This window comes from Microtus pennsylvanicus, chromosome 5 (assembly GCF_037038515.1).
Source record: "Microtus pennsylvanicus isolate mMicPen1 chromosome 5, mMicPen1.hap1, whole genome shotgun sequence".
In the NCBI taxonomy this organism is placed as follows: Eukaryota; Metazoa; Chordata; class Mammalia; order Rodentia; family Cricetidae; genus Microtus; species Microtus pennsylvanicus.
In genome coordinates, this window is record NC_134583.1 from 24,675,001 (window position 1) to 24,697,596 (window position 22,596).

At 37.6% G+C, this 22,596-nt stretch overlaps 1 protein-coding gene across 9 annotated transcripts in view; it reads left to right on the forward strand.

Moving 5' to 3' along the window:
- C5H8orf34 (chromosome 5 C8orf34 homolog) overlaps positions 1 to 22,596 on the forward strand; it is a 374,916-nt gene that overhangs the window by 70,674 nt on the left and 281,646 nt on the right. For all 9 annotated transcript variants that reach the window (XM_075971373.1, XM_075971372.1, XM_075971377.1 and 6 more), the window contains exons 2-3: positions 13,292 to 13,439; positions 18,440 to 18,571. In XM_075971373.1, coding sequence (XP_075827488.1) covers positions 13,292 to 13,439; positions 18,440 to 18,571 — 280 coding nt within the window. The remainder of the gene's footprint in view (positions 1 to 13,291; positions 13,440 to 18,439; positions 18,572 to 22,596) is intronic.

A 22,596-nucleotide genomic window follows, 5' to 3' on the forward strand; every position in this document is an offset into this window, starting at 1 on the left:
TCTACCTTCCCTGAATGACACATAAAACACATTACCAATGGATACCAAACCCCCTTCCGTGGGGTGAGCTTCTTGCAAGGCACAAATGCATGTTAGTGTTAGTGTTGAATTAAAATTGCTGAGTTGAGATTTATCTGTAGTATTTCCTAAGATTTTTGCAAGGATGTTGGGCTATCACTACAAATTTCTAAATAAATTATTTTCAAAGTTTAATCAACTTTACTTCTGAAAGCATAGTTAGTATTTTAGAAAAAACCTAACAGAAGTTACAGATGGATCCTATGTGTTCATTTCTCATTTTGCTTTTTATCCTGGAAACTTATTCTACACACAGGTTTGCATAGGTGCAGAAGACAACACAATTCTTGAAAGGTGTAATATGAGAAGATGGAACAAAAGTTTAGAGTCAATAGATTCAAGACTGGTTAAAGAAAATGATAGCCATTAAAGGAATATCATCTCATGCATTATTAGGGGAACATCTGATGGATGTGTTATTAGATGGAAAAACTAGTTATATAAAATGTCACTTCTGTGTGAATGTTAGGAAAGAATAAAAGTATACTTTGTTCTTGAATACATTTTTATAAATAATACAGTGGAGTACTGGATCATTAAGACCAAACAGCCACTAAGAAAACCTGCAATATATATTCAAAATGCCGAAAATATCTTGAGGATTAAAAAAAGAATCAACTAACAATGTAGTAGAGAATGACTGGGTCAAGATCTAAAAGAAGACAGAAAGCAGCATTGATCTGGGTGGTGGTGGTGCACATCTTTATGCCCAGCACTCAGGAGGCAGAGGCAGGCAGGTCTCTGAGTTCAGGGCCAGCCTGGTCTGCAGAGCAAGTTAGAGGACAGTCAGAGCAGCACAGTAAAGCTCTGTCTCAAAAAACAACAACGAAACAGTAATAGCATTGCATTGGGTAAATACTGTCCCTAAAACAATTAGATTCTGTTCTTTTCAAGGCAGGATTTGCCTGTATAACAACGCTGGTAGTCCTGGGACTCACTCTGTAGACCAGGCTGGCCTCAAACTCTTGGAGATCTGCCTGCTTCTACCTCCTGCCTCTGAAGTGCTATGATTAAAGGTATGCACCATCAGTGCCCCGGCAAAAACTGGTACTTTTTAATGGTTTATTAATATAGTCATAACAGGAGGAGTTGTACAACACAAATTGAATCTCCTTGAATTGGAACCCAGTAGAATTTTATGAGTGTACCAAAAGCACAGAAAGTTTGCACCACAGAGGATTGGGTAAATGGCTGAGTCAGTAATGTTCTTGCTTCATAAGTGTGAAACCGTAGAGGAACAATGTTTACTGACTCGCACCGGTTTCCTGCCTTGAGTTTTTACTTTGGCTTTTCTCCTTGATGGTCTTTGTGAGTCAAATAAACCCTTTCTTTCCGAAGTTGCTTTTGTTTGTCTTGTTGAAAGTAAACTATGATAGGTCAATAATCTCTGAAATTCATTTGTCTTTATGTTCCCAAATTCCCGCTGCCTGCGGTCAGAGATGCTCCACCATGCCTGTCTCTCACATAGGCTCTGAATATCCAGACAGCAAGCACGTTACTCACTGAGTCAACTCCCTAGACTTGAGGAGAAAATTCTGAAAACTTATTACATTATTATTTATTCTACCTTCTATCCAGATCTCTCTTTATTTTCTCTTCCTTGTCTGCCCCTTCCTGTGAACAATGTCCAAGGTTGTTAGTTGGTTTTAAAATGGAGGAGAGGAAAACAGTATTCTACCTACCCAAAGAGAACATATTCTTACATTCTGAAAAAATGTCAGTATCCTGTCATTCACTTATAAGTCTATTATATAATTTCTTAAGCAACCATTGATCTTTGACTAATGGCAAAGAAAACAGCCATCTTCTACTGCATAATAGTACTGGATCTTCTTTCACTTCTGCCAGTTATATGTGAGAATTCCTTCTCCCCTACACCTTAACATTGTGTGTGTGTGTGTGTGTGTGTGTGTGTGTGTGTGTGTTTTGCCTAATACTAGCCATTTTGACAGGATAGGTGGAACCTTGGAGGTAATTTTAATTTATAATTCTCTTATGACTGAGTATATGCAATTTCTTAATATATTTGTTCAGTTTTTTACCTCTTCACTAACTCATGTGCCTATACTATATATTGATTGGTTGTTATTCCTTTAATAGTTAATATTTTAGTTCTGGATGTATTTTGAATATAGATCTCCCTGTAAAATGGTGTTGCTAAAATTCCTTTGCAGGAGAGATGTAATTCAATATATACCACTCCTATTATGGTCCCCACAATAGACTGAGAAAACCATTTCCCTAAAGTTCACTTGAGGGAATCAGTGAGATTTTGGACTTCTGCACAGAGTATTTGCTCCGGAGAATATGAAGTAGTCAATGATAAAACTTAAAAAAAATTATACCAGATATCTATGATAGAAAGCTGGAAAAATGAGCTGAAAAGTTAACTAAATGGAAGTGCATAATAGTATTCACGAATTGGAAGATTTGATATAGTATATTAACTCCCTAAGTTAGTGTGTATGACTAAAATAGTCCTATCAAAATTTATGAAGTTTTTGTAAATGTAGTAATTATTTTATAATTTGTATGAAAATGTACTAGAGTAACAAAACAAGTTTTGTTTTGTGAAATAGGCAATATCATTTTGAAAATGTAAGATGTCAGGCAGTGGTGGCGCACACCTTTAATCCCAGTACCTAGGTAATAGAAACAGATGGATCTCTGTGATTTAAAGGCCAGCCTGGTCTAGAAAGTAAGTTCTGAGACAGCCAGAGCTATACAGAGAAACCCTGTCTAGAAAAACTAAAAAAAAAAGTGTAAGATATTAGCCAGATATAATCATGCATGTCTATCTTCCCTGCGCTCAGGAGGCCAAGGAACGAAGGTTAAAATGAGACCATACAGAGATCTTGGACTTTACAGAGATCTTGAAGCTAACTTGGGCTGCATAGGTAGATATTACACAACAGAGTGAGATATGAACACAGGATCTAGATTAGATCACTAGTGGAAAAAGTGACAAACTAGACACTTGAAGAAAATAGGAAATGCAAAGATTGTTACATAACCAACAATTCTGGTATATATTTTTAAGTTTTTAATAGTATTTTTTATTTATTTTTTGAAAGATTTATTTATTTATTTATGTATACAGTATTCTGCCTGCATATATGCTTGCAGGTCAGAAGAGGGCATCAGATCTCATTACAGATGGTTGTGAGCCACCACATGGTTGCTGGGAATTGAACTCAGGACCTTTGGAAAAGCAGGCAGTGCTCTTAACCCCTGAGCCATCTCTCCAGTCCCAATAGTATTTTTTTTAATTTTTATTTATTATTTATTTATTTATTTATTAAAGATTTCTGTCTCTTCCCCGCCACTGCCTCCCATATCCCTCCCCCAATCAACTCCCCCTCACTCATCAGCCCGAAGAGCAGACCAGGTTCCCTGCCCTGTGGGGAGCCCAAGGACCTCCCACCTCCTTCCAGGTCTAGTAAGGTGAACATCTAAACAGCCTAGGCTCCCACAAAGCCAGTACGTGCAGTAGGATCAAAACCCAGTGCCAATATACCCAAGAGATGCCCTATCATACAACAAAAGTATATGCTCAACTATGTTCATAGCAGCATTGTTTGTAATAGCCAGAACCTGGAAACAACCTAGATGCCCTTCAATGGAAGAATGGATGAAGAAAGTATGGAATATATACATATTAGAGTACTACTCAGCAGTAAAAACCAATGACTTCTTGAATTTTGCATACAAATGGATGGAAATAGAAAACACTATCCTGAGTGAGGTAAGCCAGACCCAAAAAGAGGAACATGGGATGTACTCACTCATATTTGGTTTCTAGCCATAAATAAAGGACATTGAGCCTATAATTTGTGATCCTAGAGAAGCTAAATAAGAAGGTGAACCCAAAGATAAACATATAGACATCCTCCTGGAAATTCTGATAATTTTAAACCAAGGAATAGAAGTGATTTGATGAAAGAAACATGATTAGATATTTGACACAGCAATGGTGCCAAAAATGGAATTCAAATAGAAAAAAAAATGGACCTTGACCATTATCCTTGACTCTTGACACCCTACGCAAAATTAATTCCTACTAGGTCATTAAGATTCACGGAAAATATAAGGCTGTGAAAGTTTGGAAGAGAAATGGGAGGCAAGCGTTAAGAACCCAGGGCTGGGTGAAGATCAGTCACAAAGGGCTTTGTAAGGAGTGACCACAAAAGGACCACAGTGCTGCTCACAAACATTGAAAGGAGACATCCTTTAAGAATGTAAAATGTAAAACTGTGAGAGGGATTGAAAATATCTCAAAGTCTCACTGTAGTATCAATAAAACACAACAGACTTTCTAAACAATTACAAATTCAGACCAATCAATTAGAAAAGTGGACAAAAGATATACACAGAGTTTTCCCTGAGGAAGTTACAAAGATGGCAGATGAACAGATTGAGAGATCTTCACTACAATTACTCATCAGCTGAATGCAATTAAAACTGTAATGAGCTATTATCATAAACAGAAGAACGGCTAGGGATGCTCACATGCAGCAAAAGTGAATGAATTGGCACCTAGAGCATAGTTTGTCATTTTTTAAAGATTAAAAGTAACTTTAACGTACAACCCAATAATTGTCCTGTTAGTCAGTTAACCCACACAAATATTTATAAATTGGTGATTATTATAAGATTATTCACATTTTCCAAAACAGTCACTAATGAATGAGTGAACACACTATGCCATATCTACACAATGAATAATATTCATTAATAAAAATAAATAATTTATTTGCAAAGTATTTGGATGGACATCAAGAAGACTATGTTAAGTATATAAAGACAGGCCCCAAAAAGCATAAACAGCATGGTAAAATTACAAGATCATATAAATAAATGGAAAACATGTCTTTGACGTGGAGGGAATGGATAAATGAGACTATATAGAGGTAATGATAGAAACCTATTGTTTATCACATAATATTAACTTTATTTTGGTGATATTTATTCTTAGTTCCACTACAGTATAATTGAATTCACTCACATGTGTGCACACGTGCAAACACAGTACATGAGAGCATGTAGAATGATGAAATAAACCATGTAAGCTTGTATAATGTTACTTTTCCAGGTCTGATATTATACTTCAATTTAACAGTGTGATCCAGAGCCAGGGAAACTGGTTATTGGCAGGAATTACTTTGAGCCTGTTAGAGAGGACAGCCCTTTGCCGCTGCAGTCTGGTGTAGCAGGGCCATTTGACAAAGCATTTGAGATTGCTTTTGGGCTGGATGTTCTGGCCAATATCAAAATTCTTATGCCGTTTCTTACGTAGAGGATTCATCATCTTTTTGACCTCCTGTTTCTTCACAATGATGGGGCCAAGACCACCTTGACTTTCTTTCCTTTGAACAGCTTACTCGACTATTATTGTTTATACTATTTTCTTTATTGTTGATCTCAGCCTTCTAACTAAATCTGAGTTTTTATTGGTAAAGAGAGAAGTATGTTTAGGGTAGTTCTGAAAAGGAAAAATCTGAGTTCCCCAAGTGTCCTGGAAGGGTCTGGTAGGAAAACGTTACAGAGATGTCTCTTCCTCCCTCAGCTTTTATGGAGACTTGTATACTCCATTTGACATCCCCACTTCTACCAAACCCAAACCTTATAGTTCTGCTAGAATGTACAATGAGGCAAGGAGAAACTTCTCCCCAGTATGCATGTTTTTCATTAAAAAAAAAAAAGCTGGGGGTGCATTGAGGCAAACATAGGCTATGGTGCAGGTGAGAAAGATTACTGTATCCTCTAGGGTGGGTAGAATAGACAAGCATGGTATATAGGTCAGGTGGAATAGGAAAACATGAGCTATGAGGGAGGTAAAATAACCAATAATGAGCTATAACTTAGGAATAGGTATACAAGGACTAAAAGGTAGGTGAGAAAGACAAGCATGATACCATACAGGAGAGGTGGGAGTTGTAAACATCAGGTGAGTATAGTCAGATAGAGTCCAATCCATTGTGAATACTAATATCAGTGGTCTCACGAACAGCCAAGAATCAGAGATTCCCACAATTTAAAGTAACAATTAAATGTCTATTTCATGACAATTTATGAATCATACTTAGATGTTGGGCTGGGAAGTGAATATTTGAAGGGTAATGATCTGAAATACTTTTTAAAAGTATTTTTATTTAATTTTGATATTATTTCTAAAGATGAAAGGTTTTATTTATTTGGGTTTTTATGAGCTATATGTATTTTCCCACTCCTCCTCCTTCCTCCCCTCTCCTCTTCCTCCCTCCCCCTTCACCCCATGCTAGCTATCAATTCTCTGGAGCTGTGGATTGTAGTCTGGTTATCCTTTGCTTTGCTTTATAGCTATCTGCTTATCAGGAGGACATGCCATGTTTGTCTTTCTGAAATTTTTTTCTAGTTCCTTCCATTTGTCTGTAAATTTCATGATGTCATTGATTTTTACAGCTGAGTAATACTCCATTGTGTAAATGTACCACACTTTCTTTTTCCATTCTTCAGGTGACAGGCATCTAGGTTGTTTCGAGGTTCTGGTTATTATGAATAATGCTGCTATGAATATTGTTGAGAAAGTGTCCTTTTGATATGATTGAGTATTCTTTGGATATACGCCCAAGAGTAGTATTCATGGTTCTTGCGGTAGATTTATTCCCAGTTTTCTGAGAAACTGCCATACTGATCTCCAGAATGGCTGTACAAGGTTGCATTCCCACCAGTAGCTGAGGAATGCTCCCCTGACTCCATATCCTCTCTGTGTAAGCTCTCTTCAGTATTTTTGATCTTGCCATTCTGACAGGTGTAAGATGGTATCTCAGAGTCATTTTGATTTGCATTTCCCTGATGATTAAGGTCTGAGCAATTCCTTAAATGTCTTTTCGCCATTTGGGTTTCTTCTGTTGAGAATTCTCTGTTTATCTCCCCACCCCATTTGTTAAATTGGATTATTTGGTATTTTGTTGTCTAGTTTCTTTATATACTTTGGAGATCAGCCCTCTGACAGATGTGGAGTTGGTGAAGATCTTTTCCAATTCTGTAGGCTGCCATTTTGTCTTGTTGACCATGTGCTTTGCCTTACAGAAACTACTCAGTCTCAGGAGGTCCCACTATTGATTGTTGTTCCCAGTGTCTCTGCTACTAGGATTATATTTAGGAAATGGTCTCCTCTACCCATGTGTTTAAAGCTACTTCCCAATTTCTCTTCTAACAATTTTAATGTAACTGAATTTATGTTGAGGTCCTTAATCCACTTGGACTTGAATTTCATGTAAGGTGATAGATGTGGATCTATTTACAATCTTCTACATGTTGACATTTGGTTATGCCAGCACCATTTCTTGAAGATGCTTTCTTTTTCCGATTGTATAATTTTAGCTTCTTTGGCAAAAATCAGGTGTTCGTATGTGTGTAGATTAATGTTAGGGTCTTCAGTTCCATTGGTCCATGTGTCTGTTTTTATAACAATGCCAAGCTGTTTTATTTTACTATTGCTCTGTAGGAGAGCTTGATGTCAGGAATGGTGATGACTCCAGAAGTTCCTTTATTGTATAGGATTGTTTTTAGGTATTCTGGGTTTCTTTTTCCATGTGAATTTGAGTAATGTTCTTTCTAGGTTTGTGAAAATTTCTGTTGGGATTTTGATGGGAATTGCATTGAATCTGTGGATTACTTTTGGTAAAATTGCCATTTTTTATGTTGATCCTACCTATCCAAGAGCATAAAAGATCTTCTCATTTTCTCATGTCTTCTTCAATTTCTTTCTTTAGACACTTAAAGTTCTTGTCATACAAGTTGTTTCACTTGTTTGGTTAGAGTTGCCCCGAGATATTTTATATTTGTGGCTATTGTAAAGGGTGGTATTTCTCTGATTTCTTTCTTGGCCAGTTTATCATTTGTGTGTAGGAGGAATACAAAATTTAAAGATCTTAATTAAAAATAGAACATTGATGCATAAACACAGATCTAAAATGAATTAATTTGTTCATCAGATCTTAATACCAGTTTTGAGGGACAAAAAATAAAGTTCTACATACTGTATTCTATTAACATAAATTATATTAATATAATTATAAGCATTGAAAAAAGGATACCTGATTGATACTACCTCCAGTATTAATCCCTGAGGAAAAACTTGCACAGTGCTGAAAAGTGCTGTGCAAACTTCCAAGGGAGAGAAGCACCAGCAGTCCTACCCAGCTGTGACATTTTGCTCCACAACAAGAACTAGCAGGGTAAGAGATATCTAAGAGTGCAATAGCGGCTCTTCTTCCTGTCTGTAACTAACAGCGGTTAATTTGCCTTCTGGCCCATTTGAGAAGAAGAAAATCATGCCAGGTACTGGAAACCTAGCCAAATGCCTGGACTGGTGCTCATGGTTATTAGAAGAGACCCCCAGAGCACTGCTTTACTAAAACCAGTGCACTTTCTAAATGCATTCTAAATACTTCTTAAGTGCACAGATAAGTGGACCTCTCATCCCTCATCAAAGAAACTTCTTGCAACAGAGGGAGACTATTACAGACTACTACAACCAATCAAATGCAGAGAACTACTCATCATAGGGTTTACAGCCCTGATGAGTACGTTTACAACACAACTCCTTCATCTAAGAATCAAGGAGTATGAGGAAGAGGAAGTAAAAAGATTGTAAGAGCCAGGATGCCAGAAAATGTGCTGTGACAGTCAGTCTCCTTTAAAGAGATGCTTCGCTCAGGATACCTCAACAATACAGCTACCTAAAAAAAGACCTGAACAAGTACAATACCATTAGACCTTCTAACACGGAAGGAAGAAATCCTATGTGGCCTCAGCTCTAGACAAAGAACTCCAGGCAGCAAATGTCTGTTGAGACAGAAGGAGAAAGAATCTTCTCCAGAAAAATTAAGTCTTCCAATTGGTTATACAATACCAAGCAGTCAACCCTGAAATCATACACACACGTAACACTAAGTGGACTTTAACTAATAGCAATTAAGTAAATAGAGGCCATGAATTATGAATTTGAGAGGGAGCCAAGGAGAGAACATGGGAAGGGCAGGAGGGAGGAAAGAGAAAAAGAAAATAATATAATTATTATTATAGAAAGAGAACATTAATATCAAAATAAAATAAAGTCAATGGAAATATGTCATCCACAATATTGCGAATATGTATTAATAAAAGTATAGCAATTATAATAATATAATAAAATACAGTGTATATGTGTGTCACCTATAAAATGTTTATAAATTGCAGTAAACATTAAAATGATGCATTCTTTTAAGGGGCATCACTAACATTAAATCAGGAAAGCAGAAGCTATTCTATGTGCCTTGGCTATAACTGAGTAAGGAATAATGAACTTACATGATGAGAGATAAGACACTGAGATCAGAGAAATGCTGTCACAGGTCAAGAGAGGCCACCAGCAGGATCAGGGTTATTGACCTGGAGATCTCTGGCTACAGCACAAGAAGCAGGTGCCTATCTATTAACTGTGTGCTAGGACCTGCTGCAGCTCTCCGGTGTTTTTGCAGGTTCTTTATCCAAGCCTGCAGTCGAGTTTTCCAGACTCTCTAAGAAGCTACTCTGAGTCTCTCATGTGTCCTCATTTCTGTCTGCAATCAATCCTAGAGAATAGCTTCTTCTGTTTCTCTCTACTCTGCAAGTCTACAAATTCTTCATTAGGAAAGCCTAGCTGAGATCAATGGAGGAGAGAGATCTGAGGAACGGATCCCACCCCAGCAGACTATACATAGCCTAAAGCACGTTGCAAATGCTTTCTGATCGTCTTCTTTTTCATCTCCATGACAACCCTATGATGTAGGCACTATTGTCATTCACATTTAGTTGATGGAGTGCTGCAATGCCAGATGATGAAGTTCCTTACCCAAATGTCTGCAGCCCGTAAATACAAGAATGAGAAGAATGATTTCAGAGTCTCAGTGCTGAATTAGGATGCTTCCATGCCATCTGTTGAATGCCGTTTGTATCAGCCAGTTATCATTATTAGTAATTGTGAATTAAATCAATTACGGACAAATTTGCTAGCATGTGTTCTAGCCTGTGAGTGCAAGCACGGTCTCAGGTAAATTAGTACCAGCATGCTGTCAATCCCCAGGTCCTTAGACAACAATATCCACCGACAATTGTTTGGGGGACAGGATGCTGTCACTTACTCCATTTTGCTATTTATTTATGAACACGTACAACCAAAACCTCCCAGGAACTTTCGTACCAGGAATCTTACGTTAATGATAAAGATTACACATCATTTCCTGAAGGTGTTCGGCCCTCGAGTTGAGGCTGGCTTAATGTTCTAAATACTTTCCCCTTGTGCTGCAAGAATCTTGTGAACCATCCAGCAATCAGTTCCCACGTCTAACGTGGCATTCTACCCACACAGCGCTGTTCTCATCTCCAAACCGATTAGCTCCTCAGTTAACGTTTGTGTCTTACAACTTCACGGTTGAAAGAGGCTGGTGTTCTATTGTCAGCAACTCCTTTGAAAATCTTAAATGTTCCTGTCTAGAAAAGAAATTTCTGCAAGTTCCAGTTCTCAAGATCATTCAAGTGCAGAAGGTCTGGATGCATATACTAATGGATACATATGCTGAGAGGCCAGACAACATGTCCTGTGTTCAGAATCATCTGAGACTAGACTTTTGATCCAGCGAACATTCTGTACTGAAAACTGTAGTTGGCATTTTCTTTGAGCCATCAAGTAGTTCCCAAATAAGGACACAGAGACTCATTATTAGCTATGAATAGCTTAGGTTAGACTTGTTCCATTAACTCTTTTAATTCAATTTAACTTGTTTTTATTCATCCCCCCTTTGTCTTGCATCTTTTTTTATACCATTCTTTCATTCTGTATGTCCTATTTTTCTACTACCTCTGTCTCTGTCTCTCTAGCCCCTAGCATCACCTTTTCTTTCTTCTCCAAGCCTGAATTCTCCCTCCTCCTCATTCTCCATGCTCAGAAGTTTCGCTTATGCATCCTTCCTTGCTAGTGCCATTCAGCTTTTTATTAGACAAATCAGATGACTTAGGCAGACAAGATAAAACAGCAACACTCCTTTACATAATTAACCAAATACAACACAACTTTGCATAGTTAAGTATTCCTCAGCAGACAGCATTAACTATTTTATCTGCTTATGACTAAAATTATTTTTTGCCTTTAGCCTTATATACTTACTAGTGGATTAAAAATGTATTCCTGAAATTACTAGATTCATAATATTTTTAAAATAGAGGTGATCTGACTTAATCTGCAAAATCCATCTTCTATAGTAAATAAGAAACACTTTAGTTTCTTTTCAAAGACAAAAATATAGAAATTTTCCATGTGATTTGAAAGATAAGATTTTAGAAACAAAACTCATCTGATAGCTCCCAGGGTCACAACAGAAGGTTACTGTGACCTGGGCCATTTTATATGACCTAATTTTGCTTTATCTCAGTACCCAGGACATTTGTGACCTTGTTGGTCCTTTCATCCCTGTTTCTCTCTATTGTCTAGCAATCTTTGTAATGAACGATGAGTTCTAATAGAATAGTGCAATCTCTTGTCTAGATACAAAATTTGAAATGCTTTGAATTGTGTTATATTGCATTGATGTGTAACTGACCACTGTACTGCTTTGTGAATGTCAGTGGAGATGGCCTCTCTTCAGCTATGCTGCTGATAAAGCCTCTTCAGTGACAGCAGTACCACTCCGTTTCCTCCCTTTCTGCACACAGAAAGTACTGGATATATGAAGTATTTCCTTGACAAATACTTTGCACGACCGTGTACTCATGAAACAAGCTGTCTAGATATTTTCTTCTCTGGCTTTAATTTCCAGAGGCTCTGAATTTATCTGAATTGTGCCTCTAGCAGCAACATGGGATCTTTCATCTCCAAAACCTGTATTGTCTTTGCTAAGATATTACATACACTTCTTGTCCCATCCCAATTCTTTCCCTTTGTAGCCTCAAAACGTGGCTCAGTAGCCCCAAATATGGGATGAAATTCTTAGGCTCTGTCTTCCCAAAGTGACTTTGGTTAAAATTCTTTCCTTCATTTCACCATGACTTTTGTCTGCCTTGCGTGGGGGGTTCTGACAGGACTCTGAATAAAAAATAATTGGACTAAGATTACTTAGGGTAAGCCTCTCAAACTACATCACTGGGGACAGACTGATGGCAAGTAAGCCTGCTCAACATCTCAGGAAGAGCATTGGAGTAGAAGAAATAGGCCAGCATTCTCAGTCACAAAAAAACAAGCAAGCAAGCAAGCAACATACAAATGAAAACAAGAAAGCAAACCAAAACTGGAGTGGGAAGTTACTGCAAACTTTTTTCCTAAGTAATCCTAATATCTAACTTTCCAGCCTATTCAGTAGAAGAATTACCACTTACAGAATAGAATTTTACAGAATAAGATAAAGGAGGCAAGATGCAATGTGACTGGCAGGAATCTAGGGGGGCAAACCAGTTAACAAATTCACTTATAGGGCACAAAACACCATTCTCGTCCTTGTGGTGAGCCAGTTGTTCATGTCTGGATGCCATAACTGACCACAAATTGGAGATTGTCCTTTGTTCTTCCTGACTGAATGACTAAAACACATAGACATGATCCCTGGGCCTATGTTGCCCAATTTAAAGTTAGAGCATTAAAGCAGCTAAAAATTAAAGAGTCTATTCTGTGGATAGAGATATAGTCATTCGGGGAGAAGGGAAGGAGAAGGGGAGAGTGTGAGAGAGAATTTTTGTAAAAATAAGTTATATATTGTTTGGTGATTATGTAAGGTCTATGTGACTTGTGCCTGCTTAAATATTTTTTTAATTCTCCATGTTCTTTGGGAATTTCAAAGGGAAATAATATTAACACATAGAAAAGATATATTGTCTGTTTTAGCTAGAGCTTAGTTCTTAATGGGATGCCTTGAAGGAGTAATCCCAGATTTAAAATTTAGAAACCATACTTTAATAAAAATAACTTAGATAAAATTTCTAGTATGATTTAGGCTACGTTTTGCTGTGTTTTGGTTATGGAACACAGTTAGCTTGCTTCTCTATACTTCATTGTGCTTAGAGAGAGGACAGTTACCACCTTGTACATGCCTAGAAGAATTACGAGAAAGTTTTAATTAGTTTCTATGTGTGAACAGTTGGTATACTGTCGAACAATGATAAATGCTCAAGTAGTGTGTCTTCTTATTAGATGTAAATGTGTGTCTTGTTCTGTCTTTAGGAATTAATGACCAAGCTAATAACTGAGACACCAGACCAGCCAATCCCATTTCTCATTGACCATCTTCAGTCCAAGCAAGGAAACCGAGGACAGCTGCAAAGAACTTTGTCTGGGTCAGCAGCCCTCTGGGCAGAAAGTGAACCATCAGGTAATTGAGGAAAAAGAAGGAACTATGAACATGTATGATACTTTGAGATATATCAGATACAGTGGTTCTCAACCTCTGCATCGTGACTCTTTCAGGGACTCAATGACCCTTTCATAGGGGTTTCCTAAGGACCATCAGAAAACACAGATAATTACGTTACACTTCATAACAGTAGCAAAATTAGAGTCATGAAGCAGCAATAAAATTATTTTATGGTTGGGAGTCACCACATTATGAGGAACTGTATTAAAGTGTTGTAGCATTAGGAAAGTAGAGAACCACTGTTGGAATAGAAAATTTCCCTACTATTTTTAATTATAATATGATAAACCTAAAATTTTCAGGTATTCTGTTATTAAAGTTTCATACTAACTTTTCATGCAAAATATTTTTGAATTTGAATACATTATAATGTACTTTGCTTCAATAAATGAAAATGAGAGTATTTCTTTTTCTTTTCTTTTTTTTTTGTAAGGTGTGCACTTTTATTAAACCGGTCTCAAGTCAGTGTACAGGAAAGTCCTGGCTGCCTCAACACCTCAACCCACTCCCAGGGAGACCAAAGCCTTCATGCATCAAGTTGGGGGGACAAACTAAAAGGAGGGCCACATTGATTTGCATGAATTATATATTTCTGTGTGGATCCAAAGTAATTATTCTAAATTTGTGTTTCATTTTATAAACAACTTGATTGAAGGAATACAGCTAATCTGCTCAGGAAGATAATGAGGCAGTGTCTACAAGGTTGCTGTTGCTTATTCCTGCGACTAGTATTATCCTGAGTAGTAAATTTAACTTTAGAAATAGCTGAGTCCCGAGAAACTGAACGTTGGGGAACCAGACTTCCAAGTTTCCTGTAGCTTCCTTTCTCCACTAAATGGGGGGAAACAACAGGACAGATGTGACTTCTATCTTCCTGCACATTGTTCTTCGGGTTTTCAGTTCGCTTTCAAATTCCACTCTCTCCAGGCCTTGAGCCAGTCTGTTTATGTCAACTTGACACAACATACATACAAGCATTTTAGAGAAAGGAACCTCAGTAGAGAAAATGCCCCTGTTCTATTTTGCTGTGGGCAATTCTGTGGTGCATTTTCTTGATTGGCTGGTCCAGTTCACTGTGTACAGCTCTACCTACCCCAGGGCTGATGCTTTGGGGGTTCTATCAGAAAACAAGCGAGCAGTATTAAGATCAAGCCAATAAGCTTCATTCCTCCATGGTTTCTGCTGTAGATCCTATTTCAAGGCTCTTGCCTTTAACTCCAGCCCTCAGTAACCGAGTGCTACTCGGACCGAAGTGTAAGATGAGATGGAGTCTTGCTTCTCAATTTCCTGCTGGTCATGCTGTTTAAGTGTTACAATAAAACCCAAACTAAGCATGTCTGTTGTGTGAGTCACCAACTCTTTGCCCGATTCCCATGGGGATTGGACTGTCTCTAGATGGTTTCCGGGATGGTACCATGTTGCCTTCTCTTCTCTGAATACTCTGTGGAACCTCAGGGAAAGATTTTGGCCTTCTTTCCTGTGTTGTCATATCAATACCGTCTTGATGTTCTCACAAGTCTACATTAAAGAGGGCAGCGAGTGAATACCCTCTGAAAAAGGTGGACATTGTTGGTGATGATATCTTCATAAAAGCTATCTTCATTAGACAGAAAACTAGAACATGAATCTTGCCATACAAAACAGAATTCTTATATTTTCCTATTTGTTTGTTTGTTTGTTTTGGGGCTCATTTCCTTGAGTTCATAAGTCAGGTGGGTTAATTGGCAAAGGTTTTGGTTCCCAGGTACTAAGATGGTACCCACCTTGTGACTAAAAGATCATACAGGCATCTGTGAACATTTAGCATTTGATATTCATGTCCAGAAGCCTGCATTTGGCTTAGTCAGCTCTGTGCAGATTCACAAGATGAGTCAAACTGCTGGCTGGGTTGCATCCTCATCTGGACACTGAGCTAGAGAAGAACATGTTTCCAAGCCCATTTGGCTTGTTGGAAAATAACCTCTCCACAGCATATGACTGTGCTCTTGATTTCCTTTCTAGATTTAGCCCAGCTTTGGACTTAGTTGCTAGATACAAGTAGAGTTCACTACCACAGGACTCTAACCTTATGACAGGTTATTTTCTCCAATTCAAGAAGTGTTCTCAAATGGGGTTTCTATGATGTAATGATTACATTGCAATTGTGATATTTTCATCTCAACACTTTTGCTATATTGCATTAGACAGAAGCAAATTAATGGTCTCATCTTCATTCAAGAATTGGCAATATAATAGGTCATGATTAATCATTACTATGTAATCATCCCAGATTTCTTAGAATTCTCCTTGACACAAGAATTTGCTGACTTTTCTCAGAGAGGGTGGAAGAAAGGAGTAGATTTTTATAGCTACTAGCTTACTAGCTTATGTAATGGTATAAATACTCACTTAATAGGTCAAGATGAAACACAAAACTAAATTTCCAATGAGAAGTAGAGGCTGAATTCCTATTGGTGAATTTGAGTTTTGTGAAGCATCTCAGTAAACAATACTAGCAGGCATTTGAATGTGATTCTGAATCTCTGGACTGAGTCAAGGCAGGAAACCCCAAAATAGGAGTTATCTAGTATTAGAGGAAAAATTATACAATCTACAGGAATGAAAGAATGGAGGAAAATGTGCTAAATTATTTGTTAAGTAAGGGATTTTTCTGGAAGACGATTAGTGTGGGATTATTCTGTGTGCTTTACGTTGTGCTGTTTATTGAGAGGTAAAATTGCTTGTTGAAGAAGTTGGAGATTAAATAGGAGAAGTAAGTGCCTGTGATCCTGATAAGCTACCAGAAGAGAAGAGAGACAAGTTATGAAAGGAAAAATTAAAGTTTTTTATACAACTCTGGGGCAAAACTGAGTTGAAGACACTAATTAGTCATTATTAAAACCTGTGAGATATTCTCAAGCAGGGCCCCAAAATCTGAAGGACTCATTGGAAAGGGTGGTTATGCTACTATAGCCAGAATAGAAGATGGGACACAAATTATGCAAGAGTTAGGGATATTGGTGAGCAAATTGTACAGATGACTAAGCACAAAGCCTGGTATAAAAGTGTTATTGAGTTTGGAAAAAAGACTTGTTCAGAGAACCACAATCAGAGATCAAAAAACATGTAAGAGATAGACATAGTAAAAAGAAGAAACACAGGATTTTTGCTGTGTTGAGAGACAGCCATGTTTGATGCCAAGCCATCTAAGGTGGAGTTGCTCTAGAGAATAAGTATACCCAGTGCAGAGCCCTAGTTTGGAGTGTCTAAGCATCAGAGAATTGAAGCTTTGAGGAACTGAAGCAAGAAAGTCTGAAGCTTGGGGCTTGCCTAAGTTTAAGAGGTCACCAGTGTTTCACCCATGTTGTCAGAGCACAGAACAGGCTGTAGCCATGTCTGGAACTCTGCCATGGGCGAAGCAGAGGCTAATAATAGGGCTTGGTAAACAAGATGATGAGACGGGCTTCCACAAAGGAGAAGGATGCTTTGCCTCCTCTGTGGTCTCCCACTGCAGAAGCATCTGGAAACTAGGCATCTCAAGCCTTCACACCCCCTGTGTTGTAGTGAAGGGGGTGAAACCCTCTGTTCCAGGTAGTTACAAAGAAGCATTTTTATGTGAAAATGGTATATACATTAAGATATGAAGTAGGGATTTGAAAGTGGAGCAGAGATAGTTTATGTGAAGCGTAAGGGCCACAGAAGAAGTGAAATATTTCAGAGAGAGGATTAGGAAGAAGAAGAAAAGCAAGGAGTTCTTGGATGATTATTTGGTTGGTGGGCTGTGATTCCCTCTTGAACCATGGCTGTGATTTTGTGCTAATTTGCTGCATCTTCCAGTCAGTTACAGACCGTCTTTAAAGCTCAAGGACAGAGACAAAATACTTTCGCATAATATCTGAAGTTGCCCCATTGTTCCATTTCAATAAATCTAGGAACTCAGGACACAGAATATTCTCACTTGTTTGTCGCTTAATGGTGTAGAGGAGAAACCTTATTTTAGTTTCTTTTTTTTCCAGTGAAAATCATTCCCTTTTGTACAATAATCTCATGAACACACACACTTTTGATATTCAAAACTGTAGCGAAGATATTTTTGGTGATTCTTCAGAGAAGTCATTTTGTGCAAACTGAGTCTGCACTAAGGGACACTCGTCCTTCCCTTTCAGTTGACATTGCTTTTCTCATTTTGTGGCCTCCTGCTCTGGATCTTTATTGAGTGAAGTGTGTTCTTTATGTCCCTGATTCAATTTTCAACACCATCAGCGTTCTTTTTCCAGCACCGAATACAAATTTAATGCAGTATTGCATTTTAGTTTTCTGTCAGTATAGAAAACACAACACAACACAAAACAACCTTTAAATAAAATTCTAGGTGCAATAGTGTTTTAATCATAACTTGCTCAGCAACTCTTCCACATGATTTTGTTTTGTTTCATAGAGTTATTTTGCTTATATTGGGAAGTCAAAAAAGCCAGATTTTGACATTTAATAGCTGTAAGATTATAATTTTCCTTGGTTTCTTAAATATTCTGTTCTTTCATTTAATTTATTTCATTCATTCTTTCTGGAATGATAGTTTTCTCGCGATTCAGACTTGTATGTGGAGTGTTTTAGCTCATTTCAGGTGTGAGAGCAGATAGTGTAGGCAGAGTTTTCCTTGCTCTTTTGCTATGTATCTTGAAGCTCTGGGATTCTTAAAAGAAAAAAAAAAATCAAATGACAAACCATGACTAGTGCTGAAATTTCTAGTGTCAATTAAATCCTGTGTCTGCAATGCTATTGAATGAATTTCTGCCCCTCATATTTACTCAATCAAATAGATAAGAAATAAATTGTGACTAAGTTATTTTACTAGTATTCTGTCTAGACAGCTGTATAAAATAAACCATAAAATCCAATGTTTTACTGAACTTAGCTCCTGTCATGACCAGGAGTTTTTCATCCTTATTATTATAATTGTTTATATTTTGTTTTAACAGAACCCAAAGGAACAAGAAGGGACTTTAGAAGCTATGATAAACCTTGGCAGCTGAATGCAAAGAAGCCTAAAAAATCAAAAAGTGACCTTGCCGTGTCTAATATTTCTCCTCCATCACCAGACTCCAAATCATGTAAGTTTATTACTTAGATGCTCCTAAATTTCCAAGTCTTCGTAGTTTGAGAAGTAAAGAAAAATTATCAACGGAATTCAAACTTTTCACCTGTTTTCGGCTCTTTGTTAATCCCAATGAATCCACGTTCATTCCAGCATCTGCACGGAATTCATGCACTCAGATCTGCTGACATGTACACCCTCTCACATGTGTAACTGCCTGAGGTCTTTTCTGATATTCTGTTATTAGAAGACCGGAAACTGCATGGAACAAATCTCTTACCTCTTCTGGCCTTTTGCAACAATAAACCTCCCTTGAAGCTGCTCAAACCTTTAAAAAAATAAAGAAGAAGCAAATAAAATCTTTAGAGCAGGAGGGAAAAGGATTTGCATTCCTGAATAGTGAACCCAAATTAAAAACAACTGTCCAGCCTGGCGGTGGTGGCGCACGCCTTTAATCCCAGCACTCAGAAGGCAGAGGTAGGCAGATCTCTGTGAGTTCTAGGCCAGCCTGGTCTAGAAGAGCTAGTTCCAGGACAGGAACCAAAAGCTATGGAGAAACCCTGTCTCGAAAATCCAAAAACAAAACAAAACAAAACAAACAAACAAACAAACAAAACCTGTCCATCTGACTTCCCTTAGGTCTTCCTCTTTGCTCCCCATGATCACTTTCCATGGTCCTTCTTTGACCTACCATTCCAGACAAGCCTCAGTACCTACTGCCTTGGTCACCACTGGATTATCCCAGTGCTCTCTCCTGACAACATGCATTGGAGCATGCTAAGCACCTCAGGCTTGTATCAAACCCCAGTTGACCTTGGAAGACAAGTGAGCTTGAATGAAGCTCTTACATACTAGTTTGTTGTACTCACCAAGGTGTGAGTGCTTGGTTTTAATTACAAGAGAAAGGAATAAGTTAAAAAAATTTTTTTAGTTAAATGATTAGAAATCGCTGTGTGCTTTCTGGAAATTGAACGTGAGTAATTTGTAAAGGAGACTGAAATGAACTCTGTGTTTCCCCTATACAAGACTACTCCTGAAAGCCTGAACAGAGCTGTAGCGAAGAATGCATGCAATACTAACTTTCGATGTCCAGAAGATTGTAATTTTAATGAAAGTGTCCAATTTAAATAGTTTTATATATAACTTAAATCACAACCATTCTTAATGTACACACTTAATATTTGCATGGCTTAACCATATGGCCAATAACACTGAGACAGTCACTTAACCAGTCATGAAGTACAAAGCAGAAAAACGCTATAAAAAAAACCCCAAAAACTTGAGACCTGAAATGATTTGTGTCAGGCTTCCCTCTCCATTATGAATGAGCTCTGTTTCCTTGTATTTTATGTAAAGTTAGGACTATAGACTTGAGGCTCACTCATCTCTGAGGGGACAATGCCTGAAGCCATACGCCAGCAGGCTCTGTGCTCTCAGCGAGACACTGCCTAGCGACAGCCTGGCTGGTGGCATGAATGCTGAGCTTCTCATTCAGTATTTACAATGTCTAGTCATAGCAGAACATTAGCAAGAAGCTTTAACGACAATGAAGTAACAAGCCATCTCCCCTGATGTCTTGTTTTTGTATTATGTCGAGATACTGCGTGTGACAACAAAATCATAATGAATTTAAGTTCTATGTGGAAACACATTGCCAAAATGACTACATTTTTGAAGCAGTCATTGAAGATGTGTATTTTGGTCTCTGAAAAATAGTACAAAGTAGATAAATAGATTAGCAAATTAGTAAATTTATCTGAATCAGGAATAAAATTATTTATCTTCCAAAAAGTACTATCAACTTTATTATTTAAAAGATAATATCAACAAATAAAGGTAAGTAATAAGGGACCAATGAAGTGAATAAGTAGATAAGAGTACTTGCCATCAGTGTCCAATAACCTGGGTTTGAACCCCAGAGCCTGCATATTACAAAAGGAGAGCCAATTCTTGCAAGGTGTCCTCCGTTCTCCACACTTATGCTATGACATGAATGTGCACCCTTATACAATAAATAGATTAATATAAAATCTATTTCTATTATATACATATACTATAAATACAACAAAGGATAGATTATAGAAAGAGAAAGCAAAATATCAAGATGGGGCTCCAGTCCAAATGCCAAAAATTACACTAAATAAGTGAACTTAGCATTCCAAGTAAAAAGCAATATTATCAGGCTAGATAAAAGGGGTAGAGATTAAAAGCAAACAAACCAAAAGAAGCGTGCGGACAAAAGTTTTAAATAAAAAAACATAAAGAAACTCCATGACTAAAGTCATAAAAGACAAATTATAACTTGAGATTAATATCAGTACCAAAATAAGACATTATCCCATAACAATATCTCATATCAAAATGTTACTGAACCAAGACAACACAATTCACTGGTGGAAATATAACTCATTAATAGAGTTTCTTGCTTGTCTTGCACACAAGACCCTGGGTTTAATCCACAGTACCAGAAAAAGGGAGGGAGGGAGAGAGAGAAGAGAATAAAGAGAGAGAGGGAAAGAGGGAGAGAAGGAGAATGAGAGAGAGAGACACACACACACACACACACACAGAGAGAGAGAGAGAGAGAGAGAGAGAGAGAGAGAGAGAGAGAGAGAGAGAGAAGAGAGAGAGAAGAGAGAGAGAGAGAGAGAGAGAGAGAGAGAGAGAGAGAGAGAGAGAGAGAGAGAGAATTACAATATATATAATATATATCCTGGAACTAGTACATATAGCCAGGAGCAATGTTCTCAGGCATAAATATACATATTGTTTATAGAAACAATTATGAGACATTTTTGACAGAAAAAGTAAGTAAATCCATTGGGTAAATATTCCCTATCAATGATATATATGGGGAAAATATCAATATGTTAATTTGTACTAGAATTTAAACATAATTCCTATCGAAATCTCCAATAATCACCACTCTTGAAGTTGAGATAATTATTTTAAAACATCGTAATGATCAAGATAGTTTGCTGCTGGTGAAAGGGCGCACGAACAGGACAATACAACACAACAAAGAGTGCCAGAATGAGCTTCTACATGGCTACAGAATAAATTAGAACTTTCTTCAGCGTTAAACATCACCCAGGAAAACCAAATGAAGCATAGCTGATCCTTACCTGGGTTATCTTCAAGGAGAAAAATATTCTTTCCAGAAGTTCAGGTTTCTATGACTATTCCTACCACATGACTATAAGTGACTACTACTAGGGTGTGAAATTTTAATGAAAGTGTAATGATTTTTGAACATACAACTCAACAGCATTTTAGTACAATCACAGTGGGTATGCTGAATCATCTCTTTAACTGAAGTATTCTCAGCACTCCCAAAGTTAACACCATCCCCGCTAACTGGCCATCACACATTCCAGGCTCCCACAGTTCTGGCTACCTGCTGTCTGTCTCTGAATTTATCTGTTGGATTCAAATGAGTGGAATCCTACAAGTGTGACCTTTTGTGAGAGTTTATTTCACTCAGCAAGCTCTAATTCTCATCCACATTTCAGAATGTGCATTTTTATTCTGATAGTATTCTCTTCTGCGGGCATAGTACACTCGCCTACCTATTCCTCCCCTCATGAGGATTCTGCCTGTTTCTACCTTTGACTGTTGTGGGTTGTGTTGCTGTGATCATTCACACACACATTCTACTGAAATAGCATTCCCTGATATCTTGGTAAATACATTGTCATGGAATTGTAAGACAATATGCCATAGTTCTGTGTACAGTCTTCTGAGGAATACCTACAATTTCTATGGAAATTATTCCATTTACGTTACTATCAATGATGTGTAAGCATTGTAATTCTTCCATATTCATTGGTGCTTGTAGTTTTTATTAAAAATGCAGCCATTCAATGGATGTGAAATGCTACTTCATTTTTGTCATTTGCATTTCTCTGAAAGCCAGTGACGTTGCACATCTTCTCAGTGACTTCTCAACCTTTTGGGTGTCTTCCTAGAAATGATTGTTGAGATCTTTTTGCCAAGTTTTAGGTGTTTCATTACTTCTTTATGCTTGAGTTGCATGAGTTC